This window comes from Calidris pugnax, unplaced genomic scaffold, assembly GCF_001431845.1.
Source record: "Calidris pugnax isolate Ruff unplaced genomic scaffold, ASM143184v1 scaffold38, whole genome shotgun sequence".
In the NCBI taxonomy this organism is placed as follows: Eukaryota; Metazoa; Chordata; class Aves; order Charadriiformes; family Scolopacidae; genus Calidris; species Calidris pugnax.
Genome location: NW_015090995.1, coordinates 7,863,914 through 7,883,735, shown reverse-complemented (window position 1 = coordinate 7,883,735; position 19,822 = coordinate 7,863,914). Strand labels below are relative to the sequence as shown.

General features: G+C 47.6%; 1 protein-coding gene across 3 annotated transcripts in view; it reads right to left on the bottom strand.

Annotated features, from left to right (window-relative positions):
* Window positions 1–249: 249 nt before the first annotated feature.
* The window catches only part of PASD1 (PAS domain containing 1), a 56,017-nt gene continuing 36,444 nt past the window's right edge, over window positions 250–19,822 (bottom strand). For 2 of the 3 annotated variants that reach the window (XM_014954948.1, XM_014954949.1), the window contains exons 11-22: window positions 16,715–16,821; window positions 13,850–13,997; window positions 12,033–12,114; window positions 10,060–10,183; window positions 9,171–9,280; window positions 8,607–8,693; window positions 7,495–7,653; window positions 6,219–6,422; window positions 5,174–5,376; window positions 4,275–4,367; window positions 3,599–3,806; window positions 250–2,336 (exon numbers count right to left, since the gene is read on the bottom strand). In XM_014954948.1, coding sequence (XP_014810434.1) covers window positions 2,166–2,336; window positions 3,599–3,806; window positions 4,275–4,367; window positions 5,174–5,376; window positions 6,219–6,422; window positions 7,495–7,653; window positions 8,607–8,693; window positions 9,171–9,280; window positions 10,060–10,183; window positions 12,033–12,114; window positions 13,850–13,997; window positions 16,715–16,821 — 1,696 coding nt within the window. In that variant the 3' untranslated portion in view covers window positions 250–2,165. The remainder of the gene's footprint in view (window positions 2,337–3,598; window positions 3,807–4,274; window positions 4,368–5,173; window positions 5,377–6,218; window positions 6,423–7,494; window positions 7,654–8,606; window positions 8,694–9,170; window positions 9,281–10,059; window positions 10,184–12,032; window positions 12,115–13,849; window positions 13,998–16,714; window positions 16,822–19,822) is intronic. The other variant, XM_014954950.1, reaches the window with a different exon arrangement.

Sequence of the window (19,822 nt, the reverse complement as noted above, 5' to 3'; positions counted from 1 at the left end):
GCCGCTCACGGCCGGGAGGCTGCTCTGCCACCCACACGCCATCACTGCAGGCATCCCTGGGAGGTGTGTGCCTCACACTGCTTTAGCCAAGGGATGGGGCCCTGTGGAAAGCTGGGGGCTTGCACAGCTCTTTCTTTTTGTATGCCCACCCCTGCCATGGCCAAAACACCAAGCCCCCCCCGCCCAGTGCCTCACACCAGCCCCACAAAAGCTCCCCCCCTGCTCTGGCAGATTGCCCTCCCGCCGCCACCACGGGCAACACAGCACATCACAGCCTGTCCCCTTCCTCAGGAAAAACCCGGCGAGTGGGAAACAGCCCCTTGTGCAATGGGGCCGGGGCAGGCTCTGTCACTGCCTGTGAATCACGCTCTGCCTCGCCAGCCCCGAAGGCTGCGGCCAAACCTGGGAGTGGGGCAGTTCTGTCCCCCTGCCCTCTCCTTCCTCAGCTCTCCACAGAGCTCAGGCTGCCACGACCTGTTTCAGTCAGGCTGAAAGGCAGGATTTTCTGCTGCCCCTGCTCCTGAGCCCAAGCACTCGCCTCATGCCTGGCCCCAAAGCTCACGCAACCCTCCAGGGCTGCAGCACAGAACATGTGTGTGGCTGGTGGGGGGAAGCGAGCTAGCTATAGATATAGCTGTACCTACAGCATGAGGTATCTCTAGCTCTAGCTAGCACTAGATACCTAATGCTATAGATATACGTACCCTTAGCTATACCTGTTTTTATTTTTTTTTTGCATGCTACCTTTCCCACTTTCCCCCTTTTCTTGCAACCCAGGGCTGCTTGGGCTTGCTCGTGGCTGTTCCATCAGCGAGCACCAGCCTCCAGCTGCTGCAGTGGTGTGAAGAGCCAGGCAAGCGGCTCCCACAAGGGAAAAAGCAAACAAATGCCAAAAAAAGAAAAGAAAAAAAGGCGCACCTTGCTTGCATTCAACAGAGATTACAAACTAACCCACCCCTACACCTTGTTCTGACTGCCAGGTGGAGCTTTGCTGCTTAGATAGACCTCATCCTAACTAACCATTTTCTTGCAAAGCTTATGCTAATGGCCTAACTCATCGCCTACACTTGGGCTCTAACAGTGCCCAAAGTTAGTACTCAGCTACTAGCTCCCCAAAAATGTACATTTTTCATTTTTCCTTTGGAAAGACACAAACAGTAGGGACACTTAACTATACACCCACTGAGGAATAAACTGGTTTTTCAATTCATAAATATAAACTTATAGTTAAAAAGTGACAATTTACAAAAATACAATTTATTGCTGACCCTACGGGCTTGTAACATCACTTGTGTCGTTGTGATCATACGTTTCACGTCTGCCAAATCGAAACATGACCTAGCAAAACCACAAAGTTTGCTGTCATATGCTGTTCTACGCTTGTTTGTTTTCATGTATAGAAACATATACAACTACATCACTGGAAACAAAACAACCAAAAAAAGTAGGAGTAAGGATTCTTTGTCTGTAACCTGAAAAATATTTGGCTACAGGGCGTAAAAACCATATAAATTTATCTGCTCTTGTTAACCAAAATAAAACATGACAAATATTTCACTAGCTGCGATGTGAGCTGGTATAACAACAGTAAGAAATTCAGGCAAAAGTGGTGTTATGTAAATTAGCAGCATTATCCAATCTCCTGGAAAACAAAAAATTGCGGGACTGAGGTATAGAAAAAAGGAAAAAAAACCCACAATGGACCTACTAGAGCAAACTGAGTTATGTACATGGTAATCCAACGGTGTCCTGCGGACCAGTACAGTCTTGTATGTGCTCCAAATGCTGGGCTTAAATTCACAGTGACTTTCAGCATTGAAGTCCTGAATGGAAACGGTTTCTCTCCATTGCAAAGCAATCTTCATGGAGACCTGATAAACAACCTCCCTGCAGCCAGAAAGCCATCGCCTTCCAGTTGTACCGCTGTGCTGGGCAAGAGCACCTACGGCTGCTGGAGCAGCATCACTGCTGTGAGGAAATCCCAGCTGAGGAGGTGCCCCCGGAGCCATCTGTCCCCGGCGGGGACCTTCCCTCCAGCCACCACCTTTGCTGTGGGGCCTGACCTCACCCGTCCCATGCTCTGATGGCGGCGTCCTCCTCTCTGCGTGCGCCCGGAGCGCCGAGCGGCTGCAGCCACGGTGGTCCCTGCAAGGTGGACCTGGCCTTCAGGGCAGCTGCATCTCGGGCAGGTCGGGCAGGTTGCAGGGCTGGCCCTGTGTGTGGCGGCTCTGCTGCTGCGGGTGGAGGAAGTAGCTCAGGGGGTTCTGCTGTGGGGTGTGGGGGGGCTGGAAAATACGCTGTGTCGGACCCCCAGGCACCGTCTCAGGTCCTTGCATCTGTTGGGAGACACAAATCCGACAAATCAGACCTGGCCCATCATCCATCTGCTCCCTCTCTTGATGCAGGGGCTGATGCTGAGGCTCATATCCAGGAGTGGGAATGCTGAGTCCTAAAGGTAAACTCTACCCATTGAGGGTACAAGTTGTGGACAAGCAGTTTGGGACGCTGGTGCTATCAGCACGAGTAACAGTGCCTGGAGACTATGGAGGGGAAGCAGGACCCATCCATCCTACCGGCCCCACAGAGAGCCCAGTAGGAATGGAGGTCTTCATAAGCTACTTGGACATGAGGAAAACCCGCAGGAGCTGCATCTTCCATCTTTAAGAAACCAATGAAGAGGTAGTAGAGCAATCTTATCCATATACCACCTCGTGGGTGGTACCCCAAAGACCTGGACTTGCTGGTTCACCCCCACTTAAGACACTGTGGCACCAAGTTTGGTTTTCTGTTGCCCTGGTGCTATTTATCTCCCCCAGCATCATCATTCTGCTGTCTATGTTGGTAGTGCTCAGGACCTCAGTGCATCTCGTGAGCACAGCTACCAAGCAGGAATGGCTCATGCCCACATTTACTGACAACAACGATTAATTTCTCACTCTAAACACAGTTCTGCTGCATGGCTACTTTCAGCTGTACCTGCTCCTCCTGCTTTGTTTTCTGTTATCTCTGCCTGGAGGGCCGTAACTTACCTCTGCCAACCAGGTACGTCTTGGAGTGTATTACTACTTAATAATTAGTTTCAACAACCCCTCTCCTTGGCAGTGTCATTAGTTTGGCATGCACTGATGAAGATGTGCTTTGGAAAACCAAAATCACCTTCTCCAGAGATTTGTGCAGTGAAACATCTATTTATCAAAAGAAAGCAGTGACAGCAGCTGATAAAAAAAATCTTGCTGCGCTGAGACATAACAGCAGGAGGCACGATTTCCAAAGAGCTTATCCCTTACCACCTTCCACATCTACAGCAAAATTCCCACCAGAGCTCCTCCGGATGACAAGCTGTGTTTGAAAAACTGGTATCTCTTCTGGACACTAAGTGATAACTGAGTTTGTTGGAAAATATGGCCTTGAATGGGTGCAGAGCCAGTTTGGAAAGGCTGAGCACTTGGGTTCGTGCAGATACAATGGGAATGGAGGACATGTGAGTGTACCAACCAGGTTTCCTTAGCCAAGTAAGCCCTCCCATTTCTTCAAAAAAACCAACCCAACCCCAAAGCCATCCCCATGCGTCCTCACAAACCTCTTACAGCTCCATTACCTGAAGGTAGAGACGGTGCTGCTGAACCTGTTGCTGTGGCCACTGGTGGAGATGAACCGGTGTGTTTGCCTGGTGGGATGTGAAGCTGGTGTGTGGGATCATCAGAGACGGGGAGAAAACGGGCGACGGGGCTGGAGGTCGGACGGTGCTACAGGTAATCGGTTGCATCTGTATTGAGGGAGGCAAGACCTGCTGCTCTGCAACGAATCTGCCATGAGGAGGAAAACAAGGTGTGAGAACCCAAACCCAGACCCACACCATTGCGGGCCCTGGGAAGCCCAGGTACTGCAGGAACCAGACTGGAACAGGGTTTTTCAAACCACACAGACCCTGGTGAAAACAGGCCCCAGATTTCCCCCTCCCCATCAAGCATGGTCTGAAACTACAGAAAATTAAGATTTTTAAGGCTCCACGACTTGATTAGGCATTTTAAGCTTTGAAAAAGCCAGAAATTGGTTAAAAAATATTTTTTCAGGGCACTTTAGTCATCATAAAGTTCTTTGTAATTAAAAAAATATTTTCATTACTTTTTCTCCTAACCAGCTGAGCTTTTGTTTCTTTTAAGACTGGGCATGTTTGTGTTTGCGTGACCACATAGAAGTTTTTCAGAATAATTTTCTGTGCCATAAAGTGCCCTGCTTACAGCACTGCACGAAAACAAGGGCCAAAGACTCACTTTCCTTGCTGCCTGCTGGTACTGCTCTGCGTGGACTGGCCACTGCTGTTGGCGGTGGGCATCATGGCTTGGATAGACTGATCCAACAGCATCCTGCGGTGGAGGAAAAACACAGGATGGTCAGGGAAAGGAGAGGGACAAACACCTGACTGTCAGCCTCTAGAAACCAGCCTCGGAAAATCCTCCCTGAAAGCGTGCAACCCGTCCCCCTGAAATAAAGCTAATGAAAGAGGATTCTTATTATCACCTTGTGTAGTGCACTCACAGAGGTGAGCTGAAACTTGCTAAATCTTTCATGTAAGAAATATTTTTTATGGATGGTGAGACTTCTAGGGTTTATCTTGGTTCCTTACACAGTATTTCGAAACAGCTGGATCCTGTAGGGAGTGTCTGCAGATATCTCCCTGAAAGGTGGTTGAATAGTCTGAGGCAGTTGTAAATGTTTTATACAACAGCCTCAGCATTGTATAAAAGAAAAATGGCTTTGCCATGGCACTTGTCCGGGCTGGAGAAAAAACTCTGGAGCTTCAGAGCAAGCAGACAGTTTGGGAAAGGCTGTCCCTGCAAGTTTTTCTTGTTCACTGCCTCTGACAGCAGCAGATGGCCAAAGGTTACCGAGCTACATGGACAATTTGTGGAAATAAGGAGAGAAAAGTGTTTCAGGCCCCTGAGGGTAGGGCATGGTGTGCACAGCCCCCTGCTTGCACACACTCTGGGCTCACCACTAACTCAGATCTCTGCAGGAGGGAACATCCCTATGTCCCTGTCGTGGTACCCACGGACCATCACCCCCCTGAGCCCAGGCGGGCCTGCCCTCCCCACTGCCCAGGTACTGCTATTTCCTATCGCTGCCATCAGGATGGTCCCAGTTGGCAGCGATATTTGTACCCCATTTGTACCTGAGGCTCCTGTCCTGGCTGTAGTCTGACTGCGGTTGCCTTTCGCTGCCCTCAGCCGGCATCTGTGCAGCCACCGTAATGGGGTGCGTTGGGGAGAACACCATGGGGTTGTTGTAGAGGGGCACTGAAATGCTCGTCTGCCCTGGCAGACACGCTGGCTGGGCTTGATTTCCTCTCATTAGCTGCTGCTGCTGCTGCTGTACCTGAAATAAGACACAGATAGCCGCATGAGATTTTAAAGCTCCCTAATAGAAGGCTAAAATGACTGCTTCCAGTATGCAGATGAGAAAAGGACAAGGACACAGCAGCAGGAACAGTGTATCTGTTCTGGAGAACCAAACCATTTGCATTTACTGCCTCTCCACTGTGGGTGCTGGGATCCCAAGCAGTAGGAGCAGATGGTCTCTGGAGAAGTCAGAGTACAAGGGTAAGGGCACGCACGGCTCGAGGGCAGAGAGACCAGCTTAAGAGGGGAGGAGGAGTGCAAATCTGAAGTGCCCAAGGAAAGCAGGGACTCTCATCCTCCCTTTAAAGCAGTGATTTTGGTCTTTTTCTGCTTTTGGACACCTCAGTTCTTTCCCAAGGAGATGTGACCATCTAAACGGTGCATTTAGGTCTAGTGATGACAAAGCTGTTTTTCAAAGCTGCGTTCCAACACTTCTCAGGCAGAAGAGAATGAATCTTTTAATATTATGCCTGCTTCTCCATATAACAAAGTCACAACTCACACTGGCTACAAACAAGCATCACGTTGCAATCACAAGGAGGAGCAAATGAAGCCCAAACCTCCCGAGGAACCACCTGGGTTCCTCTCTGATCACCAGGATGTCCCCAGGGCTCAATGCCCTTAGACTACCTGGCTTTTATTTTTACCGTTGAATGACACCATTCCCAACTGACTCACAACACATCAGATTTTGTAATGCCAGCTATGGAATAAAACCAGCACAGAGGAGATGTGTGGGACCATGGGGAGGAGGGACATGGCAGACAAGTATTTAAAAGCCAGGAAGGGGATGATGAGGCCAATGAAGCAGGCAGTGACCTGGGCAGCCGTGCCGCAGGGGTCCCTGAGGAATTGGCGTGGTGATGGCAGGTGGGTGCTGCAGTAGTGCTTCGTCCCCGTAAGGCCTTGCTGTTGTGACTTCTTGGCTGTGGTCTGCCTGGGCGTCCCCGGCGGCGGTGGCCTCCTGGGGCTCAGGTGCTGCACATTGTTAAAGACGACGGGGATCGGCTGCTGCATCAGCATCTTTAAATAAAAGAGACAGATGATGAGTTGTCACAGCTCATACAGCGGTTGCACTGCTCTCCTGGTTTCAGCTGGAATAGTTACTTTTCTCTCTGGTTGCTGTGTTTCAGATTTGGTATGAAAGGAATGTCCATAATGCATATTGCTTCACTTGTTGCTAGGTGATGTCTATACTATTCAAGGACTTCTTCGCTACTGGGAGGGATCATAGACAGGACAATAGAACGACCAATGGAATATTCTGTACCACAGACACCATGCTCAGGGGTTAGGCCAGGGGGTGGGAATCAGCAATCTCTGCTTGGGGCAGGCTGGGAAACCAATCACCGTGTGGTGAGAGTGACTTGTGTTGTATTACCTTACTTTGCATATTCTTTTACCTTTAGTATTATTATTGTTATTTTACTTTTCCTATTTTCCTTATTGTCCTATTAAACTGTCTTTATCTCAGCTCACAGGGCTTTTTTTTTTTTTTTCTTTCCCTTCCTTTTGTCCCTCTTCTCCCTACTTTTTTGTGGGGAAGGGGGAGAACCCGGAGTGGCTGCATGGTCCCAGCTGCTGGCTGGGGTTAAACCACAACTGCCTGGGAGATACTGTCTCTGGCTACCAGGCTGCCTCTAACAACATATATAACACTGCAGCAGCAACATCCAAGGGCAAAGCGAACCATGAATAATAAAAAATCAAATGTTAGCTTGTGCTCAAATATTTATTCAGAGCCATGACTGTTTCAGCTTCATCACGCCTGTTGCATTTTGCAGGAATGGCACTGGGGATCCAGCAGCAATAACCAGCCGCTGAACTGCCGAGCTTTTTGTGCAGGGGGAGCTTTGGGTTAGCTTGGGACTGCTTTTTTTCTAAATAATGAAAATTACTAATTCAATACTTAAGCAGATACTGATGGCTCTCATCTCTCGGGAGACACAACTCCCACATCTGAGACCAAACTACCAATTTATCCAGAGTTCATTTCTAAATGCTTTTGCTACTGACAATTTCATTACTGATCTGTGTGCTCAAAGGAGAAGAAAAAAAGGTTTGTGGGTTTGGGAACCCCGTGGGCAGTGGGTACCTGCAGGTTGGAGTCCTGCACTAGCTGGAGCTGCTCCTTGATGACGTGGAGCTCTTCCTGCTGCGTCTTGATGTCAGCTTGCAGTATGCGAGTCCTCTCCTCCAGCTGCTCTTTCAGCTGATGCATCATCCCCAGCTGGGTTGGGAAATGGTACACTGGCTGTGGAGAACAGAGAACAACATCACGGGGTAGGACCAGTCCTGCTACTCACACTCATAGTGATGCTGGCTTCAGAAAAATTACTGCTTTTCAGCTTTTGCCATTGAAAATATGATGTTGACAAAAACCAGCAATTGCACGTTTATTCAAAGTACCACTGCACTTGCAGAGCAGCAGCACAACTGACTGATACTCGGTCCCTCACACCCCATCTTGGTCTGATAAATGTCTGCACAGGTGTAGTGTCTGTGCACGGGACACCCCTGGCCCTTTAGTGTGACACTCTGCTGACTTCAGACCGCTTGTGCTTTGTGGCAGACACTGCATGCTAACTCTTGCCACAACCTCCAGGCTGGGCTTCCAGTTCTGCTGCTAATTATATTACAAATGCCAGGTCCAAGTTCGGTTGTAATCCCACCCTGGGACCCATTGTTCACACCTACGTTGGCTGTCTTCAATCCCTATATTTCAGTCTGAATGTTTAATGCACTGACGTCAAAGCTCAGTGAGGATGGGCCTCATAGTTATGGTTTATGACTCCCACATTTCTCTTGTAGTTTTTAGGGGTTTTTTTCTTTTTCTGGCCTAACTCAAGCCTTCTGTGACACCCCCTTCCTCTACCAGGGCAATAAAGCTCTTCAGCACCTGAAGTTATCTGCTACCAATTCAGAGATGAGCCTTCAGCGGCCCCCAATGGTTTTGACAAGTGTAAACCTTCTTCTAAGCTATTCCTTTGGGTGTCCTACTTGCTCTGTCTCCTTGCTGAAAAAAGTGGCTGCAATAATTTGGTTGCAGGTAAACCTCAGTTTAAACCTCAGCAACGGAAAGGACCCTGAAACCCTGCTGCCACACTGGGATCAGCCAGCAAGGAGGTCAGAGCAGTGACCCAGAGCCACCGAGTCTGTCCCACTGACTGGCCATCCTAGTGCCTTTAACAAAAACAAACCACCTACCATCACAGTGTGCTGAGAGGGGGCTGCCGGCTGAGCCACGGGATGCTGAGGGAGGTGTTCACCGGGGGCTTGAGGAGCTGCTATGGCCTAGAAATGAAAACTGTGCCTTACTGCAGGTCCATAGCACCTCCAGTGCAGAGTTGGTGTGATACCACCTCATACTGGTGATGAACGAGTGCAGGGAACTAGACAACTCCACATGAAGGTCTGAGGATGGGTCTGAAGGGAGAATTTAAGCTCCTGCATGCCCCCTGCTAATTGCAAATCCTCGGTGTCAGCATCCATTTTTGGATAAAGGCCATTTCACGTATAAAAACCCCCCAAAAAGTGGGCTCGTGGTGTAAGAAGGCATTTGGCCTGGAGGAGCAAACCGAATCCAGAAGGGAGGCAGCAGAGGAGCCTCCAGCAGCTCCCCACCAACTCCACCAGCCAGCAGGGTTCCCCACAGCCCAGGGAAATCCCACGCTCAGAGGTGGGGATCCAGCCTCTTGGGGCAGGACCAAGATTTGTCAAGCTCATTTCTTTACAGCATCAGAAAGGCTTTTGCTCCCAGGGACCACTGACCTGAGCGCTTCCAGCTGATGCCAGCCGCAGGGCCGCCTTCTCCGCCTGCCCCCCTGGCACCGAGGGCCGGGTGGGAGTGCTGGTGTCTGTGTGCCGCATGGACGACGTGGCTGGAAAAGAGATGGTTTGCTGTGACACGGCGCATTCATGCCTAGGTACCCTGGCTGAGCCTGAACTCCATGCACGCAGATGAAGAGCAACCCAAATGCTGCCAAATTGGTCCCCAAACTGTCCCTCTGTGGTCCCTCTGGCTCCCTGCTTGACTTGGGGGGTTCCCTTCTGATGCTAACACCCTGTTTTGTCCTTTTCTCCATGCCCGCCTCCAGAGGAGCTTTCCCACTCTCTCCCGGGCAAGTATTTTAAGCAAAGCCCCCTGAGTGGGCTCCTACCCACAGCCACACACAGGCACTGCAGTCATGTTGCTGGTGCCCCCAGGGCAGGGAGGGCACTGGTGGGAGCTTGGATGAAGCCACCAGCAAGGTAAGCAGCCTCCTGCACTCCTTCTGCAGGGATTTATCATCAGGGACCAAACTACCCCGCAATAAAAGTTTTATCAGTGAGGTTCAGGGCTCGATCAAATTGCTTCAGCTTGGCAGGTCACCTCCTGTCCCCTGAGCCACAGCAAACTGCCACAACCCTCAGCTGGTGGCAAGCAGGGGAGAAGCTGCTCTCACGCCTTCAATGGGCTGAAAGAGAGAAGGCAGGACGTGGCCACGGCTCTGCTGCCAGTACCATAACTTGTTAGGGCACAGTAAGTCTGTCCTGGTGCGGAGCATCCCCCTCCCGCCTCCATCACTCCCAGTTGAACCCCCATATTTTGGAGGCTGCTCTGCCCTCCAGCCCACTCCTTGCCCCGTGCTGGGCTGCCCACGGCCACGCTGGTACCTACACGCCGAGTCGGAGAAGGCGGTGTGCGAGGAGCGCCGGGAGCTGTGGGATGACAGTGACACTCCTTCTCGGCTGGCGTCCTGGCTGCTGCCACACTGCCCCACGTCCAGGTAGCTGCTGTGGCTCTGCGGGGAGCAAAGCACAAGTGGTGAGATGGTCAGCAGGAGATGACAGTGCTGGAGGGGACCTCCACCTCCCCGACTACTTGTTGGCAGAGGAGAATAACAGTCTGGGTGCGGAGTGGGCCAGCAGTACCACACCACCCAACTCTGGTGCAGTGTTTGGTCAGCCCCTCGATGTTCACCCTGATGCCTTCAGGTATCCCTGTGCTGACAGGACCCTCAGGATCACACACTGCTGGCTTTGGGGCAATGCCATGCATTTCTGTCCCAGGACACCCGTCTGATGGCAGCGAGTGGCAGTGGGGGATACACCGTGTGTCTGGCAAACAGCGTGGGGTTTGCCCGTGCCCTGCTCTCTGGTGTGCCACCCTCCTGATCCCCTGCCACTGAAGCTGTGTGCAAATGGAAATAGGGTTTTATAATTAGCTTCCTTCTGCCCGATTCCTGCAGGGATGTCACAGTCCGTTGGCTGCGGCACGCTGGGGAGTGGTGGCAGAGGCAGCAGGAGGGGATGGTTTTATTCATTGCAGAGATGGAGAAGGGACATGGAGCAGCGGCACGGGGGCATCAGCTGCAGCCCCAGGAGAACCTACAGCAAATGGCTCCTATGGGGGACAGGTACCAGGTGATGCTGAGAGCTGTAACCCTGGGGAGTGGTGGGTCCCAGCAGGCTGTTCTGGGCAGGAGCCTGGCAGCACACCCACAGGGGGAACAGCCTACGCTAGCGAATATTAACGGCTTTGGAGCTGTCACACCAAAATAACAGATGCCACCTGGCAGATGGTTTATGGTAAACAGCCCATAACTGTTGGGCTGTCGGAGACTGTTTCACCTGCAGGATATGGGTGACTATGATGGCCACGCCACCGCCCTCCCCACGCCACCCAGGGAGCTCCCCAGCTTCCCACTCCCCTCCAGAAGATCAAGCAATGGGAGTGATGGCTCTGCCTCTCCTCCAGCTGCCGAACAACAACAGATGCAGCTTGAGATCTGCAGAAAAATATCTCAGCTGCCATGTGGAAAGGGCAAAAAGACAGAGAAGTGTGCTGCGGTGACAGAGGAGCAGATGGTTTGCAAGATGGTTCCTGCTCAAGTGAAAAAGGTCTCTGGGTCAGCTTCCCCTATACATCCCATAAACGGCTTCTATAAAATGAAATCTGAAGAGCAATGAGGCTAATGGAATGATAATTACACAACAGTCCACTTGAAATGATTTTGATTACTGGTCTTACTTATAAACTATTGAGAGGACAAACTTAAAAAGTAATTAATGACCTTGTTAATTGGGCAGGTGTGTTGGGATGCCAGACTGATTCAAGCCATGGCAAATTACTGCTCCGGTCACAATCCTACACTTGATGCGATCCTGCCAAATGGTGTAAACAGAGCTGAAATCTGGAATAAGTGTTTTCCCTTCACTTCCAATCTTCGTCTGTGCGTCAGTGACGAGCTGGCATTAACAAAACAGGTACCATGTGGTGCTGCTCTGTCCTCTGATCCTCCTCGCCTTACTAACAGTGACAGGTACAGCAGTCTAGCCTCCAGCTCCAGCTCTGCTTCTGAACTGAGGTGGTTTAACCCATCGTTTGCGTAATGGTCTCAGAAAGACAACGAACAGCAGAACAGCAGCAATGCAACTGCTGAGTTTGCAGTTGTATGTCTGAATAAAGATGGGCAATTTTGAGTTGTGGACAACTTCTCAGGGTCTGCCTGAGTCATAACCCAACTGAAGGCTTGGAAGGAGACGGGAGTAAAGAAGGAGAAGAAAGAATAGATATTTTCCTCAGATTGGCAAGCGATTACTCAGTTTGGATTAAACACCGATTCATGCAACTGTGAAGGGATGTGGTACCTTTAGAGAAGAGGATGCCAGTTCAATGGATGACTCTTCAAGGCCAAGATCTCGCCTTCTTTCAGCTCGAACTTCTGCATAACTGAAAAAAAAAAACAATAAAAAATTTAAAATCAAGTCTTCCAGTCTGGATGTTGTTTACTGTATGGTAACTATCCTACCATACAGGTCGTTATGGAGTTTTCATGTTGAGTCACAAGTTTTGCACAGTACACACACACACACACACACACACTTTCTCATATACAAGGTGCTTAGAGGAACACCATCTTACAGCTTTGCAATCTGTGAATAACTGCACAGGCTGAATATCCGCAGGTTAGAAACAACAAGGCAGTGTCCCAGGACTGCAGAGCCTACGTGATTAATTGCACTAATCATTCCAAGCACAAACAATGTAGACGCTGCTTTGCATATTTTGGTCCTGGATGCCTTTGAACAAAACTAATGTAAAAGCAAACTGCACTTGGTTATTGAAGACAAAATAGATGTCTTTTTCCTCAGTAGGACTTTTCTAATAAAGAAGATTCCCATTTTCCATAATCAGGCAGAAAAATGACCCTACAGCTTCTGTGCAGGTAAACTGCCAAAGCAAACATACATTCAGTTTCTAACCTGCTGATGCTCCAGAATATTTTTTTTTGCATGTTACACAGTGGGTCAGTGACCTAAGCCCATGCCTTGGGGAGCAGGAGGTCAGCTCTCCTCTTTCTGAGTGTTCAGACAGCACTGTGCAGTGTGTTACATCAGAATTAATGCCCCTCATGTCCAGAAATCACATTTTAACTTGTGTGCTTCAATAATATATTCTAAACCTTAACTATATGAGACAGAATTGAATTTCAAGAGGAAGCAGAAAGAAGAAACAATATGCACAATAAATTCAAAGCTTAAAGTGAAGCCAAATTCCCTGAAGAACAGCTGAAGCAACACAACTCAGAACCAATCCCTCTGTCTAACATTTGCTAATGAAAACATGACATGTGCTTTGTATCAGCGCACGCAGCTCTGATCACTTGCACCTGTTAGTGGTGTAAGGTGTTCTCCGTCTGTGTTTCAGAATATCAGTTTACTAGTGTTTGCTCTTCCAGGTATTTGGTGGGGGCAAAAAGGAGGACCAGAAAAAAATTCACAAATTGATTCCTGGCAGTAAAGAAAGACAGGGTGTGCAATGCATTTACTCAAGTTAATAGAGAAAAACAGTGTGTCACTATTTTTCAAGCCCTTCAGTAAATATATTCTCAGTTTTAACACCATCTTTTTTAAGATGGCAATGGTAATCCAGCAGATTCCCCTCCAGAAGGTGGGTATCACAGAGCATCCCACACGGATGCTGCCTTCCAGCACCAGCAGCTTCCCACTAGGGGGGGATCCTGGCCTGGATTTCAGGTGAGGATAAGGCGAGCAGGACAGCTGCTAACTTCAAGCCATAAACATTTAAAGCTCTGATCAAAAGGTTTTGTAGGAGCTGTATGATCCCATTCACGCCCGTAAAGCTGTCTGATTCTTAACAGCTTTAATTCTTCCTACGGCCATGTCATCGCTAGGGATAAAAGGGGAACGTAATACGCTGAGAGACTTGGCTAATGGTGGCTTCCGCGTTTTTGGCCTGGTTGCCAAGAAAAATAAAAAAAAAAGATTAATGAAAACACATTATGCTTTTCCCCATGTTTCCTGTCATAATAGTTTTATAGAGTTACATACCATCTTAGTGTGTCAATAAGAACGGCAAATATTTGGCTAACACAAAACCAGACTGGAATAAAGTAATGGTTGAGCATGACATGCACTGTGCAGTGTTTGGTGCTTGCTCCTACCTAACGACCAGGTGAGTGCAAACGATGAACTCAGGTTTGGAATTCCACTGGTGGTAGGTGATGTAGTAGTGTGTCTGCAGCCATATCCACTGCTGGCCTTTGGTCAGGAACCGATAGTAACAGGACTTGCCTTTTCCAAACTGCATCACTGTTAAATAAAAAAATAAATAATAAAAAAAGCATTTTTATAGCAAACAGAAATTTGATGGTGCAAAGGTCATTAGACAAGCCACTTGGTCCCCCTCCCCTCTCGCAGTCTGCTACTGCACTAAAATGGCTCTTGCAGCTTTATAAACATGGCAGATGAGACACAACCACATACTGAGCTTTTATTTGGTTTCTCTTCTGCTACTGTCTTTCAGGAGTGCACTTTGCTGTTTTGAGATTGTTCTTAGAACTAATAATGGGTATAACTACATAACTAGCTATATTCTTGTAACTTATTCTGGGACTCCTCTGAAATAAGCATAAGAAGAATGAATTAAACGAAGTATTGTCCTTTCACAAGTACATGAGAAGGCATTTCAAAGACCGGGGGCTTAAAGTCAGGATCCTACTCATGGCACAAAATAATAAGATAGTGGAGTTTTAGCAGTTTAACTGAGACTTCTCTTTCAAGACGTGACCTAAATACACGAGACCTGGTATATATTATCAGGGTATGTCTAGAAAAATCTCAAGTGGTGTAACACAACTGGAACATAATGAGGGGAACTGCATTAAATAACCACGTTAATTGTTCCCAGACTGCTGGGAGTACAAAATGAAACATGCTCACTTAAAATACCCATAATTAATGCAAAGCGAAATACAACCGTGGTTTAAGGAAACCCATTTCACTTCACAGTAGGCAAGATGCCTGCCCACAGTGGTCAATGTACAGGAAATTACCAAGCCACACTAACCCAAGCATTTTTACTCACCTGCACACCTCTACTTTGTTAAATATTGGGACTAACTTCATTAGCAATCCCACTAACTTTAGTTAGATGTTCTTCTGGCTAACACACTCACCTACCAGTCCTGGCAGAGATTTCCTGAAGTACCTTCTCTAAGTCACTTTGCCAGCACTTTACTTTGTCCCCCTGTGCAGCAAGGTTAAACAACCCTTTCCTTCAGGTGTGTTATACAAGTACTCTTTTAATATGTAAGAGGGAATCCATGGCTAGTAGAGATGTAGAACATAAATTACTAAACAGATTCTCTGCTGAAGGTTCTGACCCCACTCACAATACAGTTAGTGTCTACATCAAACTGCACACACACATTATCAAAAATCATCAGGCAAAGGAGCTCACTTCTGTCTGAATGGTCTTTTAAGGAAAGAGCAGTGAAAAGCACTGTACTTGAGAGCAATGAAAATATTCCTTTAATATTCCCATTTACAAGCTCTCTGCACTCAACAAAACTTTTGTTCTAGCCCTTTTCACAGTTTCCTCCGGGTGCTCAGCCGCGCAACCTGCTTCCCCATCGCTGTTTTGTACCAGCCCTTTGCCTTGACAGGGCAGAAAAGCTGGCAGGGAAGTGGAGTGGGGAACCTTGACATTCAGAGAAGTTGTTTTCTTCATTCTCTTCTAGGTCCTTTAGCATCTTATATGTGTAGGTGGTAGATGATACATGGTAGAGATGGGGTGCCGGGGGGACCTGGAGTTTCTTGATGTCCCTGCATCGTGCTGCTCTGCATCTCAGACTAATTACAGCATTCTACTTTCTCCACTCTCTGGGGTGTGCTTGTTTGCTTTTGACAAAACACTCTCCATTCAAATGGAGACAGCAGTGAGACAAATAGATAGAGAGTTTGCCCAACAGGAAACCTATAACTAATATTTCTTGGCAAAATATCTGATCATCTAGATGCATTTTACAAAGTGTGCAGTTACTTTTTAAGTTCTCATTACAGTACTTGGCAATGCAAACCAGCTGGAGGACAGACCTAATTCCGGCTCAGCATCTCAGTCTGAAGTGCATGTAACAAAACAGAAAAATAGTCTGGGGGATAAAACATCTCACCTGCTCATCTGGTAGGAAAAGCACACTGATTAGTAGTAGACCATGTCTGCTGCCACCTTTTGCCCTTCCTCAGATCAGCTCCAGCCTTCAGCAGGACATGGTGCTTCAGCAGTGGGCAGCACTGCCGCAGTACTCAGACTATGTGCTCCTTCTGACCTGGCTCCTCCGGGCCTCTTGTAGGTCACAGTATTCCACCTTGCACAAAGCTGAGCTTCATGGACTTTCTCTGGTGATCACACATCAGCCTGAACTGGACTTTTCTGCTTTTCTGCTTTATTTTCAGTTCAACCAAAAATGAGCTATCTTCACCCACATCCTATATTTGGTGTTTTGGCATTTAAAATAAAGGGTCTGAGGCTCCAGAAGCATTTTACTAATAGTTAACAGAGGTTCAAAACATCTAATTGCACAGGCAGGTGATCCAAATGTGGATTTCAGAAAGCTTTTTGGTGAGCTGAGCCTCCTGGCTGACTCCAGAACCCAGAAGAACAGCAAGACCCCATGAACTGTGACAATCAAGAGAACTCCCAGGGTTTGGGGCTGCCCTCACAAGCAGGGGGCAGAAGCTGCAAAGATCTGACTTCCCACCTGTTAATTTCATCTCACTCTCAGACAACCTGTGCTCAAACAGGGCATCTGCCAATTTGGGAAACCTACACAAACAGTTCCTCATCTGAGTGAATCCTGCAGGGGTTCAACCTCCCAGGTAAGCGTCAGCTATGACAGGCTGTCATGGGGAAGACAGAATTCCCTCGTGCCCCAGATAAAGATGCCTTTTGCGACAACAGTAAAAGGTTTTGCACGAGTGACAAACGAGATCAAAGACAGTCACGCTGCAGAGCAAGAGGAACTTACAGTGTTCATGGCACCTAGCAAGAAGCTCCAGGTCATCTGCGTGGTAGTAATCATACCCTGATGTTCCCAGAACCTCAAAGGGTAAATATCCTATAATAGGCGGAGCCCTAGAAGGGAAGCAAAGGGCAGGGAGTGAGCACCAAATCTGACACTTTGACATCCTGGCACATACGCTGTGATATTAGTGACCAAAACCATCTCATACATGTACTCGGCAGGGAAATCAGGAGTGGATTTTCATATACACATTGATGTGTTTTCATACAGAAGCATAAAAAAAAAAAACAAAAACCCAACAGCAAGGGAGAGGTAAAAATTGAGAAAATGAAAAGGTGTGTGTTTACTGTTTCATAGCCTATTCATTATGTGGGTGTAGAGAAAGGCATGTACGTACGCAAGTGACTCAATTCATTAAGTATGCTTGTGAGACACACAGCTTGAGAAACGCTACGGCTGTGCGTGTGCATAATAACTTGGAGCTCGAGTAAAATTATCCAGTAGGTTGGATGTAAATGTCATCTGGGTAGCAACTGTAGAAGAAAGAGTAAGTGGGAAACTGCAATGTGTGTCAGGACCAGCTTGGGTAAAATAAAAGGTAATTGTTCCCATGGAAAAGCTTGGGAAATTATAACCAGAAAAAATGTTTTTATGTTGGAAGTAAAGATAAGAATAGGCAGGGGGGTGGTTTTTAGGATGGTTATTTCTATGACAGGTAGAGAAGGAATTGAGGAAGTATTTAGATGGGCACATTGCAAGACTTACCCGCTATTCTGCTGTCAATTCTAGATTTTCCCTTTTCTAGGCAATATATGAGATTTTATTTTTTAGGCAGCTGTCCTAACACCAGTGAGCTTAGGCACAGCCTTCACTGGGGCCTGCTGGCTTATGATTATGAAACAACACTGAAATGGGAGGAGAAAACCACAACTTTTGCCTCTACTCCCTATTACCAGCATGCCACCTTCTGTCCCCTAACGCTTGAGTACACTTCGCTTGCACCTCGTTCAAGCACCGCTGAGGCAGGACTTGGGCTCACTTGGCTCCACCTATTTGTTTTGGCTGCTGGATGTGCTGGTAGCATGAGGCTCACCTGCCAAGTTCAGTGCGTTCTGCAGGAACAAGGCGGCGATGTGTCAGTGAAACAGCTAGTGTTTCAAAACCAGGGCAGGCTGAAGGTGTCACCGCTGCTGCCTCTCTCCTGGTTTGGTGAGTGACCCTCTGAAGGAAGGTGAACGCCATAAAGTAGCCAAGAATATGAGCAAAAAAATATTTAAGTAGTGTTTAAACATTTGGGGTTGGATGGATCAGTCCTGAATCTTCTGGATATTAATATGGGAAGTTCTCCTGTCCTGGCTGAGCGACCCAGCTCCACATTTCTACTCTTGAGAGACATGGTGGGCATAGACTATTCAACTGAAGAGACCCCAGGCAGGTCTACAACCTCTCTCTTCCCCACAACCACGAGCAGTTTAGCACCAAATGGGAGTCAGAGAAAAAAGAGAGCGAGCCAGGGGTCTGCTCTACAGCATCCCCAGAAGTATCAAGGTCTCAGCAGAAGCTCCTGAGTCCCATCACAAGGTTTGGCTGGAAGAGACAGTCCTCTACTCTCTCTGATGGCAAAGCTCTTGAAACAGAGCACGCTTAGTACACTGTGGTCTCTGCCACAATATAGTCTTATTTATTCAAATAACTTTTCATAGACCACTGTGTTCCTTTTCCTCATGTGACCCAGATTTCTGTTAATGATGATAATATGTGTATTTATTAAAATGTCCTTCCTTACTGTCTCTTTTGGCAGAATGTACCAGTGTCTCTCCTATCTTTAATGACATGCTTATATTCAAGACAATAACGTCTTTCAGATGCACATCAGATAAACATTTAAGCTGATCAGGAAACTATTATGCTTTCCTGACTTTCACCAGAATTCTTTAAATGAGAAAGCAACCACAAAATGCTCCTCATCTGTCGTTTGACAAGGAGCTGCCTTGCTCGTGGAACAGTTTAAAAGTGTCTTGTTAGCTTAAGTTCCAGCTTTGAGGTCTGCAACTCGCTGTGCAAATGGCAATGCACAGAGAGCCTTTCGAGTGCACTCTTTTAATAAAGGGGAAATAAGGAGAGAACCACAGTGCAGAAGAGAAATAGATCATTATCAAAGTTGACAGGTTTTCCTCCTCTACACTTATTTACATTTCTAATGTTTATCTAGATCTATGGAGTACTTTCTCCATTATCTGTCTTTACTCCAATTTATGTTGTCATCATGATAGCGAAGGTCCTGACTCCAGCTCACGCTGGGTACCCTCTGCCCCTACTGACGGGCACCTCAGCATCAGGTGGTGTGAGTCGACACAAATAAGCAAGAAACAGCAAAATACCCAACAACATTTCACAGCACCCTGCGGACTGCACTGCAGATTTGAATTGGTGATTAAATGAGACAACCCATACGATCCCCTGCTCCTTCTCGGGGCTGGGCTCACCACTTACATTTGGGGCTGTCCCAAATTCCGCCTCAGCATCTGCATCAGCTTAATTCACCCTCCGTAACAATGGTTTCCTCCCTGGGGATATCAGTGGGGCTGGAATGGCTGCAAGCACCCGGCGCAGAGAGATTCCTCTCTGAGTCATAACCCAGATTCATCAAAGGACTCTTTGATAGGTTTCAAAGCGACTCCTGCTCACCTTATTCACAGGAGTCGCTGGGACGCAGCCCTTCGGAAAACCAGCTCACTTCATCAGACAGTGACATAAGGGGCTTAGGGATCTTTTATGAATTTTAACATCAATCACCTGATTCTGAAAATGTGCATTATTGGACAGGCCCATCAAAGTCTCACGAAGTGACTCCAGCAAGATCTCAACAACACAAATAATAAGCCGACTGTCCCAAACCACACAGCATTAACCATAGGGCTGTCGCAGGGTCAGTTCCTCCGTGCTTCAAGGTGCACATCTTGTCTACTTTAAAGTTATTATTCATTGATATTTGGTCTCTCTCTTTCTTTCTCTAAATGCACAGATGATATTTAGGATTTTTTCCTCCCAAATATTTTTTTTCCTACCACCTTATTTACTGTTCTTCTATTTCTAGCAATGACTACCTTT